General features: G+C 42.6%; 1 protein-coding gene across 4 annotated transcripts in view; it reads left to right on the plus strand.

Moving 5' to 3' along the window:
• Positions 1-22,111, plus strand: part of ARHGAP26 (Rho GTPase activating protein 26) — a 380,547-nt gene that overhangs the window by 236,835 nt on the left and 121,601 nt on the right. For all 4 annotated transcript variants that reach the window (XM_048489629.1, XM_048489631.1, XM_048489630.1 and 1 more), the window contains one exon: positions 4,395-4,500. In XM_048489629.1, the coding sequence (XP_048345586.1) occupies positions 4,395-4,500 (106 nt within the window). The remainder of the gene's footprint in view (positions 1-4,394; positions 4,501-22,111) is intronic.

Consider the following 22,111-nt stretch of genomic DNA (forward strand, 5'->3'; position numbering starts at 1 on the left):
AATAACGGAGAGAAGCAGTTCTCTCTTGTTCGTAATGCTCGAATTCTAACTGGCCCGGTTTTCTCCCACACAAGGTGGTGCCAATATGTTTCATGGTGCTGGTAGATGATTTCAGCAGGTATACTTATACTGTGTTGTTTGAAAACAAAAAGCTGAAGCCTTTAGAAAAGTTTAAGCAGTGGGTGGCAATGGATTGAGCGCAATTTTTCCCTATAAACTAGCCAGATTACAATCTGATAGAGGGCGAAGTTCCTGGGCAATGATTTTTCAACATTGGTTGGCCCAAAAAGGCATGGATTCACAGGAAAACAAACCCTTTTTTCTCCACGTTTGAGAATGGGGTTTCTGGTAAAATTTCCTCATCTGCCGTCATGCGTGATTGTTTGTTGATGGATGCAAACGGTTGCCTTTTCACTTTTGGGGGGTGAAGCTGTTAGCACAGCTACCTATCTCATGTAGCAAATAGATTGTGGAGGTGAGACAATCAATCAAACACCCCATTTTACCTGCTTTTTTGGAAAAGCACCCTCTTGAAGCATTTGAGGGATTTTTTGGAAGTTTTGCAAATGTTCTCATTCCAAAGGAACAAGAAAGAAGGGAAGGGACAACCCAAATATATACGCGCGTTTGAGGGTTCGTGGCTACCAGCCAGAAGCGAAAAGCTTATAGAATTTTTTCTGTCTTTTTTGGCGATGTAGTGATATCTAGAAAGCTAATTTTGGTAGAGAACCATGCTGGTTGGGAGCAAATCCCGTACTAATACTGAGGTGTTTTACCTGCCCCCATTTGTCTGATCAGCGTGCTAAGTTTCTAGCAGCAACCAGTCAACCACCGGGTTCCTCCCATTTACGCCTAAGGTCATTAAGGTCATGCTCGCTCACCTCCTGCGAAAACAGAAACTGTAATGAAAGAAGGGAGGGCGAGACTGAGTCAGAGCAGAATAGTACTGACATGCAAAGCCCTGTTGTCCCAAGAAGGTCCTGAAAAGACACAATAAAAGGTGTTCCACCCTGATAGATGTAAAAGGTTCACTGTAGACAGTTGAGTGTCAGTATCCGCAAACCTGGAGTTGAACCAAAGTCATACAATGAGATGATGGCAACCAGAGATCCTGAGGAGCAGCAAAAATGGCAAGAAGCTATGCAAAAAGAATATGATTCCTTGGTTGAGAGCAAAATGTTTTTTGAGGAAGTAGAGAAGCTCTCAAGGTTGCAAAGTTGTAGGTGTCTAAGGTGGGTTTATAGAAGAAAAGGCCTTTAGCACTGATGACAGTGTTATTTTTCCAAAGCAAATTAGATGTGCATTAGCACAGGAGCTATAGATCAAACCTTACATGCAAGATTTTGAATAGAAACTCTTTTCTCCTACAAAGCCTAAAAGTGAGTCTTTAAGACTGTATCTTACCCTCAGCAGTTACAGAAAGGTTTTGATGCGCCATTATGATTTTAAGCAACTGCTTACCTTAATCAACTCCCTTTAAATCAGGAAATTTAATATTTTGCAACCAATACCTGGCTTTTCAAACTAAGCAAAAAGAACCAGGTGCTTCAGTTCTGAAGAAGTCTTTGTATGGGACTTCGATCAATCCGCATGAAAATTGGGAAATCAGTGCTTTTAAATGATTGCTTTGTTAAACCTTTTGGTTTTCGCAGAAAAGTGTTGCTTGATCCATGTGTTTTTACACAAAAGGTTCAAAATGACAAACCAAATCATCTCTTATTGGTGTATATGTTGATGATTTATGTGTTGCAGCTTAAAACAGATGAAGAGGCAATTGATTCTGTTCCACCATGAGCTAAGCAAGCATTTTCAAAGGTGAAAAGACCCTACCTGGACATATCTGAAATGCGTATTTAGGTATTACTGAAATAACTCTACACAATCCTAAAAGGTGGTCTTGTTTTGCTACAATCTAAGAAAATAGGAGAGTTAGTAAAAACATGTGAGATCTAACTGATGCTAAAAAACATTTGGATACTCTATGTCTTGTAGATTTTCTCAAAACCCAAATGCTTGACACTTTATTTTGATAAACCTGACACTCTATCACGTTCTGTAATTGGGAAGTCTTTTGTTTTAAGTAACTGGACAAGATTAGAGCATTTAGCTTATGCAGTAAGGTGTGTTAAACAGAAGAGTACGTCCAAACCAGCGTTCGCATGTGACTGTGAAAGGTGTCAAAAGAGTTGTCGTATGATATTTAAAGAAGGAACATTACGTAACAAAAAGTTATGGCTGATTTGTCCTGATGACAGTAATCATCTTTATCAGCAGTAGCTGATAGCTCTTTCTTGGGAGGAGAAGTGACGGGAAGTGGGTGTTCAGGCCCAAGTTCTTAATGATGAAATATGCAAGAACTCTGTCATTAGCAGCTGGAAGAAGCATAGGAAAACAGAACCCTGTAGCATTGTCAGCTTCGGAAGCAGAGTTCTGTTAGAGCTTCTCTGAAATCCTTGTTCAGAACTTTGTGGACTCCTAACAATTTGTTATCTGATCTGAATGCGGTGTATGAAAAGCCTGTGAAAATCTTGCAGAAGATTCCCGCAAACATGCATTCATATGGCTATACATGGAAAGCTATGAAGGCTAGGACCAAAATACATAGCAGTTAAATACCAAAGCGTTGAGAGAGTTAGTTCAGTAAAGGTGACATCAGATTGGAATATGTACCAACTGAACATCTGTGCAGCAATTACGACATCTTAAATCCAAAGCGAGGTACTTTTGCACAAGTTATAGAAACCTGTTACCCTAGAACTTGGTATTGTAACTCGTACCCAAATGTGTTTGCATGATGTAATGTAACCATGTAAAATGTATTCGTAAATAAATGAAATCTGTACACAAGGCCGAGAAGGGTGTCAGGGAAACAAAGTAAATATGGTTGTGCATTCTTGTGCACAGATCATGGAGTATTCTAAATGACTTTGCACTCTGCTTCATCCAGTGGGTCAGTTGGCAGTGAAAGCCTGAGTGCAACTGAACCAAAACCAGTCCCTGGATCCCCACAGTGCTTTAAGCTGACCTTGCCAGTGATTGGGCAGTGTTTGTATATTAGCAGAGCACTATCAGTGCACAATATCTGTTAAAGGGATTTCCTTATGTTTACTTTTGCGAGGGCATGCTGCGTGTTTGTTCCTCCTTGATGAAATCACTTGTATATAGCTTGCACCTGAAAGTAAAATTCCTTCTTTGAAGTGAAGCTACTGTGTGGTGTGGAGTTATTCGTCTGCTGTGCCAAGCCGTCTTCAACTGCACTTATCTTTCTCTGGTAACGCACCTATCCGTTGATAAACCGCTTACTCTGTCAGACCTTGGGCCACTCACAGTTCTCTGAGAATTCTCTCAGCTCATGCAGAGGCAGGCAATGGCAAACCACCTCTAAATGTCTCTTGCCTTGAAAAAACTATATGGTTGCTATAAGTCACCAGTGATTTTATGTTACACACATTCACTATTGAAATTGAGGAGTTCCATGATTCATAGCTCAGGCTCTTAGCCCTTATGCTGTACCAGCTCTGTATAAGTAAAGGCAAAAACATCCCTTAGGATGTGCATGTCACTTCTCTCACTTGTAGTCCTGTTTTGCTACTTTGCATGATAAAAGTGTAGTTGTGTCCAGACAGTTCTGAATTATCAGGGCCAAGTGTTTTCCAACCTCGATGTTCTTGTGACAGGGTGATGTGTTGAATTTACTCTCTTTCATTGTGTCAGGAAAATGTGAATGAATTTGTATATATGTTAGACTGATTTAGACTACACCAGAATTGCTACTTTGTGCTTGGCGTAGATGAGCTGAGCTATTAAATATTTCCCCTGGTATAGATCCAAATAGAGGTAACCATTTTATCAGAGGCGTAGCGCCAACAGGGCGTGGCGGGCGTGACGCCCTGGGCGAAGCTGCGGCAGAGGCGTGGCCAGGGCGTGGCGGGGATGTTACAGGGTGCGCGGGCGCCCCAGGCGGAGTTTCCCCTCACTCTGCCTCTGCATTTTATACGTTGCATTTTCAATATTTAATTCCCTTAGACTAGGATACATTTTTGTTTATTGCATTTGGATTAAATAATAAATGACTTCATATGCAAGGCTGTAACGCTGTATATTTAAAATGTGTTTCCATTTTAAGATTTATGGATAAACCTGCAAGTGTTTTAAAACAGTATTCCATTGGTCTTCTAGAATTGCTGCCATACGTTGATTTGGAAAAATTAAAATTTTTCAGAGTGTTGTGTAAAAATTACACTGGTGATATTGATTCATTTTTACAGTATTAATGTTTGCACATGCACCAGATATGATTGTATCTGGTACATGTTACAGTTATCGAGTGAGAAGAAATCCAGTGATTTGGGATTGGGCTTTGGTCCTGAAAAATGTATCTTGTCATTTTGCAGAACTGGAGAATCAAGAATCAAGAATCTCAGAGGTCCACAGCTTAGTACACAGACTCCCTGAGAAAAACAGACACATGCTTCATTTGCTTATGAATCACTTGGCAAAGTAAGTGTGCTTCTTTTATTATCTGCCTATTTGTTCAGTTCCCTCAAAATGGAAAAAGGAGCAACAACATCTAAGAGTTTATGAAGCTTGCGTATGCCAAGTCAACCCATTGACCCATCTAGCTGAGTACTGCGTACTTCAACATGCAGTAGTTCTTGAGAATTCAGCTAGAGGTCTTTCCAAGGGTTGTGTTCTGGTGTTTAACAGGAAATGCTAGGGATTGAACCTGAAACCTTCTATTTGTGAAATGTGTGTTTGCCTACTGAGCTGTGGCCCTGCATGTTTGAAGGGGTGTTGGTCCTCTCCCTGTCCAGAATCTAAATCAGGGATGACCAACTAGCAGCATTTCAGAATTTGAAACAAGATACTTTAGCTGTATTACCAGTAGTTTCACTAATATCAAACAGAAGGTTTGAAGTATTTCATCAGGCTTCAGTTTAGTATGTAATGAGTCTTTGCGATTGATGGTGCAAAGTCTCTGTACTATTTTGCAGCAAATGCGCTTCCAAATTCTGTGCTGCTCTCTGCAGAATTAAATGCATCTCAAAATACCAAACTATCCAACCTACTGTCAGATGTTGAGGCTTTTCAGAGTTTCCATACTTCATGCTTGTGGTCCTAGGGTTCTGTTTTGTGAATGGGAATCATGACGTCAAGGATCTGTTCCTTCTTGTGGAACATACTGCTCCTACAAGACAGTAAGTTCCAGGGTACTCAGGAAGAAGATTAATTGTGGAGAAAAAACAAGCAGGGGATTTATACACTGAGGTACAATGTGGGAAACTTTTGATATAGCTGCTCTACCACAGTTGTAGCCCAGTTGCAAAGGGCAACATATTTATTTTCTGCTTTCTGCAGAAGTATGTGACAATTTGTCCTGGTTACCAGAAATCATGAAGAGAAACTTTTCGAAAGAGGGACGAGGGGTAGATCTCATTCTGTCTCTCTTGTGTGTCTTAGCAAACTTATAAATAACTTATAAATTCTGGCATATTCTAAGGGGCCAGTTTTGAGGAATCCAGTTTTGAGGAATCCAGTCTCAAATGAGACATGTTCTCAAAGTTGCACCAGAATTTTCACAACAATTAGATGTGCTGCATCTGCAGTGAATAAAATTGATTTCAGAAAAAAAAATAGATGGGCTTAACAGCTGCCCTAGAAGTGTCAATAGTGGGATTAAATTGATTGCAATTCTTTAGAGTGTTAAGGTGACAGGGCAGTCCATGGCAGGGTGCTGCTCTAAATCCCCCCTCCTCATTTTAATCCTTCTGTTCAACCAGATTTATCATTGTTTTTATATTCAAAGAGTTGTCTGTGCCATGAGGGTGGCAGACATGTGGGTTATAGTGGCAAAACAGATCTGTATGACTCATAGAAATTACTCCCCTCTCTGCTGTAACTGCCAAAACAGTTCTTTGCTTAGCATTTGAAGGGAAAAAACATCTGGGATGACTAAGCAGCTTTAATGTGTCAGTTACAGGCTTTACTATGCTGTGACTTGCCATCCTCTTCTCCATATCAGAGGGTTGTGTGTACAGGACTAACAGAGGGTTTTGGAAAATACTGGAATGAGTTAGGCTACAAATGCAACTATGGAACAAAATACAGATAACAATATAAAAGGGGACAACACATAAACTTTGAAATATGCTTTTAAAAGAGGGTTTCCAGATGCTGTGTTTCAATTTGCTTTTGTGTGTCTTCAGAATATGGCTTTTAAACCAGAAAGCTGGTTTAGATCTTAGGGGTTTTTTTAAAGAACGAAAACTTGGATACTTAAAAGCGTGGGCTTAAAAACATGTGGGGCTTCCAGATATTTCTAGAAACCAAGTTTCTTTCTGGGATTCACTGTCTTTGGAGAGATGGAGGAGGGTTTTGTTGTTGTTGTTAAAAATAGAAATTTATATGAGTATGTAGATCAGTTTATATGTATGTATATGTCTATCAGTTTGTATACATATATATGACTTTAGTAGAGCACCAGGCAGACAGGAGCCCTTGCACATCTGTAGACTCAGATGAAAGCCCTTTGCAAGTCAGTGAGACAACTGTGTGATTGATGTAAACATTTTGTAAAGACCATTCTATCTGTGCAGTCTTCATTGGCAAGGTGCGTGCAACTCTGCTGATTAGTAAACATCCCCACCACCTACATATCATGGCTTCCTCACTTTGCCCCTCATCCTTCTGCCTGTCTTGAATTATGGTAGAAAAGTGCCAGAATTACCTGTTGTGAATGTTTCCATGTAGTAACTCCTACAGTTAATTTTGTGATTTGAATTAGTTATAATTAGTGTTTCTCTGTGTGTACTAACTTATAAAAGTGTTTTCTTGCATAATTTTAGCCTACCTGGGATCACATAATGAATATGACAACATCGTGACCCACATAGCCAGTCTATATATCTATGCGGTGATGTCATTTAAGGCAAATAGAACCCTCACTTTGCACTCAATTTAGGGGGTTGGAGAGGTTGCATCCATTCCTGTTGCCCAAGCTGTTTAGCTGATGCTTCTTGTAATTGTTGCAATGTGTTAGTTTTGTTGGCTGTGAGCACAGACCATAAGACTTGTGCTCAGTCGACTGACATAAGACTAGCTGGGGCCGAATGTGCATAGGAATGTTCTTCCCACTGAATATAATGCAATACAGATTGGCAGCTGTGGTCTATCAGTTGGATGTCAGTCATCTAAAAGTTATATTCTTTCATCTGCCAGCATTGCTCATTTCCAATGGATGCATTTCACCATCCTCTTCCCCACATCTAGTCACATTGCTCCAGTAGCTCCCTTTTATTTTCTGGACACGGTCAAAGGCATTGTTTATGACTTCTAAAGTCCTGTGCACCTTCTAGTCCACTGTCCCAGTGGTGGGATTCAGCAGGTTAGCACCACTTCAGCAGAACCGGTTGTTAAAATGGTGCCTGTAAACAACCAGTTGTAAAATTCTTTGAATCCCACCACCAGAACGGTTGTTAAATTATTTGAATCCCACCCCTGCACTGTCCCCTATATATTCCACCATAATCTTTTGAGATCAGGCAAGATAGACTTTTTGGCTATTGGTGGAATGTTCTGTCAAGTTGCAGCAGACGTATGGCAACCCACAGGGTTTTCAAGGTAAGAGCTGAACAGTGGTGGTTTGCCAGTATCTGCTACTGCACAGCAACCCGGACTTCTTTGGTGATCTTTGAACCAAATACTAACCCAAGGCTGTCACTGCTTAGCTTCCAAGATCCAACACAATCTGGCTGCTCTTGGCCATCCAGGTCAGGTCACTCCTTGACTGTTTCATCTTTATACCAGTCTTTATACCAATTTTATACCATGAAGTAGTTTCCTCTATCACTCTGAAATTTGAAGCTTTCCTCTGAAATTTAAAGATCTGAAATTTGAAGCTTCCATCTAAGCCAGAATTTTTCCAGCTAAGGTGTGGTTTAACTCCCTTCTGAGTTGTAGAACATAACTACATGATACACTTTTTGTGAGTCTTCCAGTTTACTGTAGTCCAATATGAATTCAGTCTTCATGCACCTGAGAATTTGCTTTTAAAATAACTGGGAGCTCCAAACGTACTCCCAACACATATCTGGTTGGACAGGCTCCAGCCCATTCCCAGAAACAGTGTATATTTAGCTAGACCTTCAGAGATGGAGTTCACAACAGGTCTGGAGAGTTCCATTTTATTTAGTTTTTGTTGTTTGGGAATCCCAATGTGTCAAATGAAAAGCATAAGTTCTATCTTGTTTGATTTTTATAAGGAAGCCCATAAAGGGAGATATATGCGTGTTATGAGATGATCAGTAGCTTCCATGTGTTGATTCTTTAAAGTGTTTTGTTTTGCTTTACGTAAAATTGGGAACCTACTTGATCCGGGCTCTGTGTGGTGACTGAGTAAAGCAACATATATGAAACAACCTGGACTATAGATTCCCGCTTCTCAACCTAAATTGCACAGAGACTTTTCATACTGTTTCCATATATCTGGGAACTTCTTTTTGAAGGGGATTAATTTGTTAAGCCTTGAGAAGATTATAATTAAATAGGATAATTAACTATTATAATTTCCTATATATTGGGTTCCTATAACAATTTCAGTGGACTGTGCTCTTTAGATTTGGTCATCTACGTAGCTCATGTAGGAGTATTTAACAAATTGGCATTTCGTAGGGAGCACTTAATATAATGGTGAGTCAACTGTGAAGAAAACCATATACGTTCAGTCATAATCCATCTGTACTAATTATCTAGGGCTGCCTCTCTGAGGACTTTCCTTCAAGGCAGGTTTTAAAAAGGTAAAGGTGCAAGCATTGGCATTACTGACCCGTGGGATGATGTCACATCATGACATTTACTAGACAGACTTTTGTTCATGGATTAGTTTGCCATTGCCTTCTCCAGTTGTCTATACTGTACCCCCAGCAAGCTGGGTTCTCATTTTACCAACCTCAGAAGGATGGAAAGCTGAGTCAACCTTGAGCCAGCTGAGACCAACTTCCATAAGGATCGTGAGCAGATCTTTGACTGTAGTACTGCCGTTTACCACTCTGCGCCACAGAGCTTTTCAAGCAGAACACAGTGGTAATTTTCACATCGCATAATACAGATCAACATGTATATTCTTGAATCTGGGAAAGTTTCAAAATGCTGATTACTGAAATGTCTAAATTAGATTTCTACAATGTGCTATATGTGAATCTACCCTTGAAGAGTGTTCAGAAGCCCCAGCTGTAAATTATGTTATTTCTGACTCTAATGACTTTGTTAAATTAACACCTGTTAGCAACAATGATTTTGCCAAGCTGACTCAGCAAATCTCTATGGAAGAATTATTGGTCCATTTACTTCAGCTGACCAATCATTTTCCATATAATTGCCTTTCAGTACTTTGTTTAGCATTCTTTCTATCTCTAGCTATCTTTCTTCATTCTTGCTGTTGCTATGTGAGAAAACTCTGCCTGCTATCTTGAGTAATTTTGTATTTTGTTAATCTCTGCCAGTTGATTTAACTGTGTTTAGTCTCTGCTTATATGTTGTCTGTAAAGTTACACTACCGGATTGTTTTAAAGTTATATAGTTTTAACTTTTTGCCTTATGCATCTTTTTGTTTATTGAGCAGGTATAGACTTCAATAAACTCCAAAAATATATTTTATTTGAAACCTGTGTGTTTCTGAATTTCTGCGTGCACTAACAAAGTCCCAACGCATGTTTTCTTGATTGAGGAGTGGCAGGAAGCCAGCTCTTCCGTTACCTGATCTTGTTCCTACACTTGCTCTCCTGCCTTTCAGGCCTAATTCAGGGTGCTGGTATTGGCCTTTAAAGCCCTATAATGCTTTAGATCAGCAACTGGGTGACCTTGGGCCAGTCACAATTCTCTCAGAACTCTCTCAGCCCAGGCAAAGGCAGGCAATGACAAACCCCCTGCAAACATCTCTTGCCTTCAAAACATCTCTTGCCTTCAAAATAAGTCAGCTGTGACTTGAAGGTACTTTCCACCACCACACTCCTACATGAACCTAGCTGATCACCTCAGTCATATTAAGGCACCTTTGGGCATCTTTCCCATCTGAGGCTAGATTAGGGTTGTGATCCAAGAAAGAACCTTCTCGATTGTGGCAGTAAAATTGTGAAATTCTCTCTTGAGTCACTGTATTTTCTCTGTTCGGCATTTCCTCATTGATGCTCCTTGTTGTGTGTTTTAATTTTTTAAAATATTTCCCTAAAATCATGTTTTAATGGTCATCATTGCTTGCTGCATTGGGAAACTTATGTTGATGGGAAAGCATAAATGTTAAATAAATGTTCTAGATAAATAAGAGGGCAAGAAGATAGAATTACCAAGATGAAGAAAGGTTCCCTGCCTGTGTGTGTAGGCATGACTTCCCATCTGTGTCTTCTGTTAGAAAGCAAAGAGGAGAATGCTGTTTAATTTGTAAAATATATCATTTAATATATATGTTTAATATATCATTGGGGAGTGGTGATGCTAAATGTAACTCTGCAAGGAGACCAGGTACAGGAAGTTGACATAGGTATGAGCCCACACATTTCTGAACTGTTCTCACATTAAATGCTTTTTGGTCTTTGTTTAATTAGAATACCCGATGTTCCTATTTCAATCCCTCTATAAAAGAATAACATTTGTGGCAAGAATTATGTTAATCAGAGTCAAAGTATTTTGATGGATAAAATTGTCTGATTTTTTTTTAAGTTGAATCCTGGTCATTTTTGTTGTCATGTAATTTTCTATTGATTAAACAGTTCACAGCAAAGATGATGCAATGCTTGTTACAGGGTAAGTTGAATAGCTTGCAATGTGAATGTATGTTCCACTCACTCACCTTTTCTTTAGTACAGTCATTTGCTATTTCAGTCCACTTTGTTTTTTCAAAGGACAGAAATCTTTGTTTTCTAGTTGAATAGAAGCCTTTCTACCCAGCATAATAGATTGCTGCATTGTTGGACTAATGCCAAGAGCTGAGCCTTTGGTGCTTCTAGTAGAAGCTCTGGAATGTCTCATGACCAGCATGGGGGGGGGGGGGGGATTCTATGCGTAGTAGAGTCTTCATTGCTTAGAAGATAAGGTACAACTCATAGCACTGATTAAGTAAACATCCCCACCACCTACATATCATGGCTTCCTCCTTTTGCCCCTCATCCTTCTGCCTGTCTTGAATTACATGGTAGAAAAGTGCGGAGCCACCTGTTGTGAATGTTTCCATGTAGTAACTCCTACAGTTAATTTTGTGATTTGAATTAGTTATAATTAGTGTTTCTCTGTGTGTACTAACTTATAAAAGTGTTTTCTTGCATAATTTTAGCCTACCTGGGATCACATAATGAATATGACAACATCGTGACCCACATAGCCAGTCTATATATCTATGCGGTGATGTCATTTAAGGCAAATAGAACCCTCACTTTGCACTCAATTTAGGGGGTTGGAGAGGTTGCATCCATTCCTGTTGCCCAAGCTGTTTAGCTGATGCTACTTATAATTATTTGCAATGTGTTAGTTTTGTTGGCTGTGAGCACAGACCATAAGACTTGTGCTCAGTCGACTGACATAAGACTAGCTGGGGCCGAATGTGCATAGGAATGTTCTTCCCACTGAATATAATGCAATACAGATTGGCAGCTGTGGTCTATCAGTTGGATGTCAGTCATCTAAAAGTTATATTCTTTCATCTGCCAGCATTGCTCATTTCCAATGGATGCATTTCACCATCCTCTTCCCCACATCTAGTCACATTGCTCCAGTAGCTCCCTTTTATTTTTTCTGAATTGCGGTCAAAGGCATTGTTTATGACTTCTAAAGTCCCCTGTGCACCTTCCTGAGTCCACTCCTTCCCAGTGGTGGGGATTCAACAGGTTAGCTTTCCTTCAGCCAGAACCCGGTTGTTAAATGGGTGCCTGTAAACAACCAGTTGTAAAATTCTTTTGAATCCCACCACCAGAGCGGTTGTTAAAATTATTTTGAATCCCACCCCTGCACTTATCCCTATATATTCCACCCATAATCTTTTTGAGATCAGGCCAAGATAGACTTTTTTTGGCTATTGGTGGAATGTTCTGTCAAAGTTACGCAGCAGGCGTATGGCAACCCACCAGGGTTTTTTCAAGGTAAGAGCTGAACAGTGGTGGTTTGCCGAGTATCTGCTACTGCTGTGGCAACGGACTTCTTTGTTGATCTTTGAACCGAAAATACTAACTAAGGAGCTGTCACTAGCTTAGCTTCAAGATCCAAACACAATCTGGCTGCTCTTGGCCATCCGAGTCAGATCCTCCTTGACTGAAACAAATGCTTTATACCAGTCTTTATACCAATTTTTATACCCATGAAGTAGTTTCCTCTATCACTCTGAAGTTTGAAGCTTTCCTCTGAAGTTTAAAGATCTGAAATTTGGAAGCTTCCATCTAAGCCAAGAATTTTTCCAGCTAAGGTGTAGGTTTAACTCCTTCTGAGTTGTGAGAACATAACTACACCGCTGATATGCACTTTTTTGTAAGGTCTTCCAGTTTACTGTCAGTCAATATGAATTTCCAGTCTTCATACCTGAGAATTTGCTTTTTTAAAATAACTGGGAGGGGCTCCAAGCATTACTCCCAACACATATCCTGGTTGGACAGGCTCCAGCCCGATTTCCAGAAACAGTGTATATTTAGCTAGACCTTCAGAGATGGAGTTCACAACAGGTCTGGAGAGTTCCATTTTATTTAGTTTTGTTGTTCCCAGGAATCCCAGTAATGTCCAAATGAAAAGCATAAAGTTCTATCTTGTTTGATTTTTTTTATAAGGGAAGCCCATAAAAGGGAGATATATCGCGTGTTGTAAAGGATGATCAGTGGTAACTTCCATGTGTTGATTCTTTAAAAGTGTTTTGTTTTGCTTTCACAGTAAAGGTGGGAACCCTACTTGATCCGGAGGCTCTGTGTGGTGACTGAGTAAAGCAACATATATGAAACAACCTGGACTATAGATTCCCGCTTCTCAACCTAAATTGCACAGAGACTTTTCATACTGTTTCCATATATCTGGGAACTTCTTTTTGAAGGGGATTAATTTGTTAAGCCTTGAGAAGATTATAATTAAATAGGATAATTAACTATTATAATTTCCTATATATTGGGTTCCTATAACAATTTCAGTGGACTGTGCTCTTTAGATTTGGTCATCTACGTAGCTCATGTAGGAGTATTTAACAAATTGGCATTTCGTAGGGAGCACTTAATATAATGGTGAGTCAACTGTGAAGAAAACCATATACGTTCAGTCATAATCCATCTGTACTAATTATCTAGGGACTGCCTCTCTGAGGACTTTCCTTCAAAGGCAGGGTTTAAAAGGTAAAGAGTGCAAACATTAGCATTACTGACCCGTGGGATGATGTCACATCATGACATTTTACTAAGACAGACTTTTGTTCAATGGATTAGTTTACCATTACTGCCTTCTCCAGTTGTCACATACTGTACCCCAGCAAGCTGGAGTTCTCATTTACCAACCTCAGAAGGATGGAAAGCTGAGTCAACCTTCAGCCAGCTGAGACCAACTTCCATAAGGATCGTGAGCAGATCTTTGACTGTAGTACTGCCGTTTTACCACTCCTAAGCCACAAGGAGCTTTTCAAGCCAGAACACAGTGGTAATTTCATCGTATAATACAGATCAACATGCTTATATTCTTAGATCTAGGGAAAGTTTCAAAGATGCTGATTACTGAAATATCTAAATTAGATTTCTACAATGTACTGCTATGTAGATCTACACCATTGAGAAGAGTGTTCAGAAGCCCCAGCTGTAAGTTATGTTATTTCTGAAGCTCTAATGACTTTGTGAAAATTAACACCTGTTATGCAACAATGATTTTGCCAAGCTGACTCAGCAAATCTCTATGGAAGAATTATTGGTCCATTTAGCTTCCAGCTGACCAATCATTTTTCCATATAATTGCCTTTCAATTACTTTGTTTAGCATTCTTTCCTCTCTAGCCTAGCTATCTTTCTTCATTCTTGCTGTTGCTATGTGAGAAAACTCTGCCTGCTATCTTGAGTAATTTTGTATTTTGTTAATCTCTGCCAGTTGATTTAACTGTGTTTAGTCTCTGCTTATATGTTGTCTGTAAAGTTACACTACCGGATTGTTTTAAAGTTATATAGTTTTAACTTTTTGCCTTATGCATCTTTTTGTTTATTGAGCAGGTATAGACTTCAATAAACTCCAAAAATATATTTTATTTGAAACCTGTGTGTTTCTGAATTTCTGCGTGCACTAACAAAGTCCCAACGCATGTTTTCTTGATTGAGGAGTGGCAGGAAGCCAGCTCTTCCGTTACACCAGTCTTGTTCCTACACTTGCTCACACCTTTCAGGCCCAATTCAGGGTGCTGGTATTGGCCTTTAAAGCCCTATAATGCTTTAGATCAGCAACTGGGTGACCTTGGGCCAGTCACAATTCTCTCAGAACTCTCTCAGCCCAGGCAAAGGCAGGCAATGACAAACCCCCTGCAAACATCTCTTGCCTTCAAAACATCTCTTGCCTTCAAAATAAGTCAGCTGTGACTTGAAGGTACTTTCCACCACCACACTCCTACATGAACCTAGCTGATCACCTCAGTCATATTAAGGCACCTTTGGGCATCTTTCCCATCTGAGGCTAGATTAGGGTTGTGATCCAAGAAAGAACCTTCTCGATTGTGGCAGTAAAATTGTGAAATTCTCTCTTGAGTCACTGTATTTTCTCTGTTCGGCATTTCCTCATTGATGCTCCTTGTTGTGTGTTTTAATTTTTTAAAATATTTCCCTAAAATCATGTTTTAATGGTCATCATTGCTTGCTGCATTGGGAAACTTATGTTGATGGGAAAGCATAAATGTTAAATAAATGTTCTAGATAAATAAGAGGGCAAGAAGATAGAATTACCAAGATGAAGAAGGATTCCTGCCTTATTGTGTGTAGGCATGGCTTCCCATGTGATAATGTCTTCTGTTAGAAAGCAAGAGGAGGGAATGCTGTTTAATTTATAAAATATATCATTTAATATGTATGTTTAATAATATATCATTGGGGAGTGGTGATGCTAAATGTAACTCTGCCCAAGGAGACCAGGTTACAGGGAAGTTGACATGGGAGTTATGAGCCCACACATTTCCTGAGAACTGTTCTCACATTAAATGCTTTTTTTGGTCTTTGTTTAATTAGAATACCCGATGTTCCCTATTTCCAATCCCTCTATAAAGGAGAATAACATTTGTGGCAAGAATTATGTTAATCAGAGTCAAAAGTATTTTGATGGATAAAATTATCTGATTTTTTTAAAGTTGAATCCTGGTCATTTTATTTGTCATGTAATTTTCTATTGATTAAACAGTTCACAGCAAAAAAGATGATGCAATGCTTATTTACAGAAGGAGTAAGTTAGATAGCTTGCAATGTGTGAATGTATGTTCCACTCACTCCACCTTTTTTTCTTTAGTACAGTCATTTGCTATTTCAGTCCACTTTGTTTTTTCAAAGGACAGAAATCTTTGTTTTCTAGTTGAATAGAAGCCTTTCTACCCAGCATAATAGATTGCTGCATTGTTGGACTAATGCCAAGAGCTGAGCCTTTGGTGCTTCTAGTAGAAGCTCTGGAATGTCTCATGACCAGCATGGGGGGGGGGGGTGCGTGCATGCACATGTGTGTATGTATGAGCAGGGGGTAGTGATGACTTTGGCAAGACATGAGGGTCATGAAGTGGATTGATATTATCTCTTTTAAAGGACTTAGAGATACTGTAATGCTGCACAATGAACCAATCTGGAAAAACAGTGAAGCTTTAAATATTTGCTTGCATAATTTTCTTTGAGCATTTATGTTCACAATTACAAAATCATTTATTATCAGCAAGACTTGGGATTTATGTTTCCCAGCAAAGCTGTAAGTCAACACATTGCTACCCATGGCTCGTTCAAATCTCTTAATGGCTATTCCCCTTTTTATCAGACAATTTTTGTCCAGGTTGACTTCTTATCTTGGGAATCAAAGTGTATGAAGATATTCATTTTTCATGCAATTAGATTGGTTTGTGCATCTCCTTCAGTTTGCTTGTTAAATTTGTCAATATAATTTTACAGATACTTTTGTTCTCTGGCTCCTGTATACAAAGCCAACACTTTTGTTTGGTGATTGAATATAAACATAATTGTAGGAGAGTGGAAAAGAAATGAACATGCAAGTATATTTCTTGGAGCTATATAGGGCAGTATTTCTCATTACGTCCAAGAGTTTCAGTGTTACAGTTTGAGAGTATCTGCCAAAATAGCCTTTCTCAGTTTCTGGTTTGGTGTGGCATTTCTGAAAGGATGGCTGTGTTTTAAATATTGTCTCTACTTGTTTTTTGAATAAACAATTTGTACAGCTGCTGTTCATAAGAGATTTTGGATTATATCCAGAATAGTTTAGGGTCGTTATGCCCTCATGTTATTTCTTGTAGAAGCAACAGAGAGATTTCTAGGGCTCTCATTTTTTAAAATGATCGTCCACTCAAACTATCAGTATCTACTGAAGCCAAAGTAGTGGAAAACATTGGATATCAGAAATGCATGCATATAATTATGTACATATGCATATGTAGTATATGGTATTCATTTTTTAAACAGCATCAACTCCTGTAATATACCAGGGAAAAATTCCCTGCATTGCTGATATATTACCTGTTTGATCCAACTGATGAAAATATGTGGCTTTAAATTCTTTAATATAGCTGTTGTATGTACAGAGCTATGCTAGAAAAGCTCTTGGTGGCCCAGGTTCTCAATGCTGTTGGGACACAAGGGTTTTTCTTGTGTTCCCCACAGCATCATGGTGAGTTTGGGAACCTTGCAGAATTTCCCCAGTTTTTCTCCAGTTTCCCCAAACCTATTTTTCTGAGAAGTTTTAGGGAAGATTTCAGTAAAGCCTGGGTGGTAGCAATGTAGTAGAAATATTCAGATTTCCCCACCCATACGGCCAGAGGTGGGATCCAGCAGGTTCTCACAGGTTCCTGAGAGTAGGTTACTAATAATTTGTGTGTGCCAAGAGGGTGTTACTAATTGGTGATTTTGCCCCATGATTTTTGCCTTAGTTACGCCCCTCCTCTCAGCAGTAGCGCGCAGAACTTGAAGCAGTCTAGCAGGAGGTGCACCGGTGTGCGTGGCAGCCTGCGCCTGCATGCATTCGTTTCCCGCCCAAGGACCGGCACAGTGGCTGCATCCTTGCCACAGCCCCGCCCCCAGAATTCCCGGCCACGCCCCCGTCGTGCCCCGCCCATCCCCAGTTTGAATCCCACCACTATGGGAACCTGTTACTAAAATTTTTGGATCTCACCACTGCATACGGCAATCATTTTCTTTTTCTGCCCCTCCCCCAAGCAATTTTTATATTTATAAAATAGTTGCCAGAACATCATCATATTGACACACAGTTGTAACAATATGTGTAACTGGTTGTCTGAATTCTTGGGGGTGGGGGGGGGGGAGCTGAAGAAAATCTCTAGCATCTTCCTTTGCAGATGTAAAGGATTCAATGGTGTTGATGAGAAGGGCAGCCGCCTGGCCTTGAGTACATTCCACAGCCCGGGCGATGGGCCAGCTTCTCCGGCGGAGACCTTATCTCTGCGAGGGAGATGAGACCTCCGTTCCCATGGGAATCCGGGAGGGGGATGGGGATGGACAAGAGTTATAACCTGTGTTTCTGTGGCGGGAGATCTTATTCCCTGCCACTGCGTTGTGCCAGAGCTTTCTAAGATGTCTGTGAATAAAAGCGGTCTTTTTTACACCAAAAGAGCCTTTTTATTTCTGCTTCTATGGAATTCCTTACATTGTGGCAGGAATCCTAAATCATCTATATTCCTAGTGCAGTGGACCTCTGGTGCCTCGGCATGGAGAGGTTGGATGTTTCACAAGGGGAAGGTGCGGTAGCCCCCAAAGAGGGCTCCGACCTGTCCCTTCTGGATCCTGGAGGACGTGAACCCGTGGAGGAGCGGAGTCTGCCAAAGCTGAAGTGACTCTTTCCACGATCCTTTCGATATCAGCGCGCAGTCTTCGCCTTTACTTGGGCTGGAGCGAGGGGCGTGAGAGAAGGCGACCATGAGGGACTTACATGAGTGGATTTGGGGGGCTGTCTATGGATCGGCGTACCTGTGGATCCGGATATCTACCCGTTTTCCGTTATGGATTACAAACCTCAAGATGCAACCTGTCGCGGAGAGCCGGGGCCTGACCACCTTTCATCGCGGCAACCCAGGGGAGTCCATTGTGAGCGATTCCTGGACTGCGTATTTTGGTGATGCTCCCAAAGAACCACCGTTGGCACAGCACTGGGGCCCGTCCGAAGACCACCCGGTGACACCTGGGACTATACCAGGGATTGGGAGAAGTATCCGTACCGAATCTTCCGATCCCGGACCCCTGATTCCCGGACCAAAGCGGCTCCACCTGAAAGGATGCCCGATGGAGCCACCCGGTGGAGCCACCGATGCCTGCAGCGTCCAGGCGACGAGGAGTCGGTGAAAGCCTGCCCTCCCAGCCGGATCTGTTCCCTCTCTTACATCGAGAGAGAGCTGGGGCGAGGAAGTGGGCGACTGCGAGAGATGCCCAAGAAGCATGGGCCCGTGAGGCATGGCCAGCTATGGGAAGAAGGCAGGAACAGCTGCAACAAGAGCGTGAAAACCTGCAGAGGGACCGGGAGCAGCGAAGCGAAGAAGTCCAACTTCCGGGTGGACCCGATTGCCAAGGATGCGCTCAAGCGGCAATATGCCCAGAATCTATCAGTCCATGATAAAGTCCTGGAACACTCCAAACTGAACTTACAGAAGCCAGCGTGAGAGTGTTCGGGCCTTGCGCACTCAAAGTGAACTTACTGCAGCTGTTCAGCGGGGCCGAACTGGCTAAATTGGGGCGAGAGAAAGCAGCTTTGCATGCGCACCAGGATGCATTGACTGCGCCAGGAGAGGGAGCTGGCTGCCTTGGAGAGGGAACTGAGGAAGCAGCAGACCAGGGCAACCCAAGTTGGAGTTTCTGCGCTGTCACGGGTACAGGCGGCGCCCGAGCGGCAGCTGCTGGAATCAACCACCTTCCAAGGACGGCTCCCCACCAGAACACCAGCGGCACCGGCTGATACCTCCACCAATTCCGGGCCCCCCCCCTCTGTAGCCTCTGCCTCAGCCAGCTCAACCTCGCGCAACCACCGCCCCTCTCGCGAGTCGCCAAAGACACGTGGAAGGGTTTACTGAACCTCAATACCTGCCGCCCGTTTTGATGGGACGGCTTCAAACTTCCCTGCTTCATCTTGCAGCTTCGATGCCCACGCGGAGGACTATGATGATTTATACCCGGTCTGGCCAGCGAAAAAAATACGGGACCGGCTCCAGTCCTGGATGGGGCAGCAGCCCGACTGGTTTGTGACTCTTTTGAACCTGCAAGATGAAGATTCTGCATGCGGTGCCCTTGTTCCTCCAAGCCCGAGGGGCTGCGCTTCCAAGATCGAGGCGCGAGGAAAATGAAGCTATCCGCACCATCAAAACTATCCAGCAAGGCAACCTTTCGTTTGCAGAATTTGCCCGTGAATTGCGTCGCGGCGGCTGCTCGACTCCCCTCAGAGTGGCCTGGCGCATGAAATCACGAATGCTTCTCAGATGCTGTCGACAGCAAGCTTCGTGAAACAGTGTATTTTAATTGGTCCCCGCACCATTGCTGATTGGTTTACATTAGGATCCCCAAGTGGCGTCTGCGGCTTAGATGCGGCTGCGTGCGGAGAGCCGTACGCCAAAGCCGGCCCTCGTCCGCAAACCAAGCCCAGCCGCTACGAGACCACCTCAGTAAAATTAATTACAGAGCTGGGATTGTGTCTTTACTGCGGAGGTCCGGTCACCTAGCCAACTGCCGAAAAAGCAAAGCCAACCACTCGACTGCGCACCCCATCTGCCAAGCCGCAGCGTAGATCTGGAGCGCCGCCAATTTCGTCTAAAGCAGTCATCGAAAACCTGGAGGAGGGGCGCGGCGGATTGCCTTTCTTCAGCCCCAATGGACATGATTTACGACTCAGGCGGTGAGTGAAGGCAAGCTCCCATTACTATCAAAGCGTTTCTGGCCAACCCGCTAAGCATACTGGTATTATAGCCTCAGCCCTTGTGGATTCTGGCTGCTCCCATTGTTTTATCACGACTGGGTGGCCGGAGGAGCTAGAGTCCTGACCAAATCCCCTGGCTAAGCCCATACCCTTCACCCAAATGGGCGGCAGCAGCCCTCACCGGGGGGCGAAAGGACAGAGCCCAGTTCAAAGCATAACCGGTTCTCCTCCGCTCGCCCGACCATTGGGAAAGAGTGGATTTTATTCTGAAGCCAGTGTCAAACCTCCATAGTTCTGGGCATGCCATGGTTGTTGTTACATAGACAAATTCCTTTGGAAAGAAAGGATCTTGGAATTCACTGACCCTCCCTCGCGAGAACACATGAATTAGGGAAAACTTCGACTTCTCTGACACACCTGGCTTCATCAGCGATTGCTCCGACTCCACCCGGCATCCACCGGCGTACAAGATCTAGCCAGGGTATTTCAGGGAGCAGAATCGCGATCAGTTGCCACCCATAGAGACACTGACTGCAAAATGGTGATACAGCCAGGGAGACAACTGCTAAAAGGTAGAATCTACCATTATGAGTCCCAATGAGGAGAACCCCGTGCCTTCTTAGACAAGAACCTGTTCAGCGGGTTCATGCGGCCGAGCTACCAAACACACACATGCTGCTCCTGTTTGTTTGTAAAAGAAAGATGGGTCTTTTCTGGCTCTGCACAGATTACCGAGGTCTCAATGCAGTCTCCTGTCAATAAATACCCTTTGCCTTGCTGATCAAGGACCTGTTAGGCGCGCATTAGGCAAAGGGCCAGCATCTTTACTAAGTTGGACTTGAGAGAAGCTTACTACTGGGGTCAAATTGCTGAAGGCTATGAACACTTGACTGCATTTAACACAAAGTTTGGACAGTTTGAATGCCAATAATGCCATTCGGGTTAGAGTGGGGCCCGGAGGCTTTTATGGCCCTTATCAGCAGAAGTTCTCCATGATTTATTGTACAAGGGAGTAGTGGTATACTTAGATGGCCGTTTTTAATTTTATTCACAAACCATGGAGGAGCATGAAGCATTGGTTGGAAGTATTAGTAAGCTTGCTCAACAACTCCCTCTTTGCCAAACTTTTCCAAGTGCTGTTTCCACCAAACCTCTATTGACTATCTGGATTACGGAGGAATCTCCCGAGTCCTACAAATGGATCCTGCTAAGATTGATCGCGGTCCTCAATGGCCGGCCCCCACCAACCGAAAGAACTCCAATCTTTTCTAGGTTTTGCTAATTTCTATCGTGACTTTATACCCCAATTCGCTGGACGGCTCTCCCTCTCACAGACCTCTTAAGCACTAAGGGGAAAGATCCACTGTCCGTAAGCCGGGGCCCCTTTCCTGGTCTGAAGAGTGTCAAACAACCTTTCAGCTCTTAAAGTCTGCTTTACCACGAACCTATCCTAAAGCACCCTGACCCAGATCTCCGTTTGTGGCGTGGATGCCTCGGACAAAGCTTGGGGCAGCCCTGTTGCAGAGAAATAAAGATGATAGGCTGGTTCCGTGTGCTTATTTATCAAGAAATTCTCGGTGCTGAGAACTCAACTGGACTGTGGGGGGGATAAAAGAGACTGCGGCCATTAAGGTAGCCCTCTCCACTTGAAGCCACTGGCTGGAGGGGCTAAAGCACCCCTTTCAAGTTTGGTGGGATCACCCAAGAACCCGGCGCCCTCTCCACCCCCCTCAAGATGTCCATAGAAAACAACCCGTTGGGCGATTTTTTCTCGTTTCTCTTTCGAGTCCATTTCCCCGGAAAAACCAATAAACTGGCTGATGGCTCACCGGCCTACCGAGGAGGGTGGAGCGGCTACGGGACATTCCGCGCTGTTCTCTCCCCTCCCAGTGGGGCTGGCTGTCACCCGATCCTCAGACATCCTCCTCCTTCTCCAGCCCATTCCCAGCCTGGTCTCTCCTTTCCTCACGGGGAACTTGAGGGAGGCGGGCGTAGCTGACCTCGGCGGAGGCGACTCAGTT

Source organism: Sphaerodactylus townsendi, linkage group LG03 (genome assembly GCF_021028975.2).
Source record: "Sphaerodactylus townsendi isolate TG3544 linkage group LG03, MPM_Stown_v2.3, whole genome shotgun sequence".
NCBI classification, from domain to species: domain Eukaryota; kingdom Metazoa; phylum Chordata; class Lepidosauria; order Squamata; family Sphaerodactylidae; genus Sphaerodactylus; species Sphaerodactylus townsendi.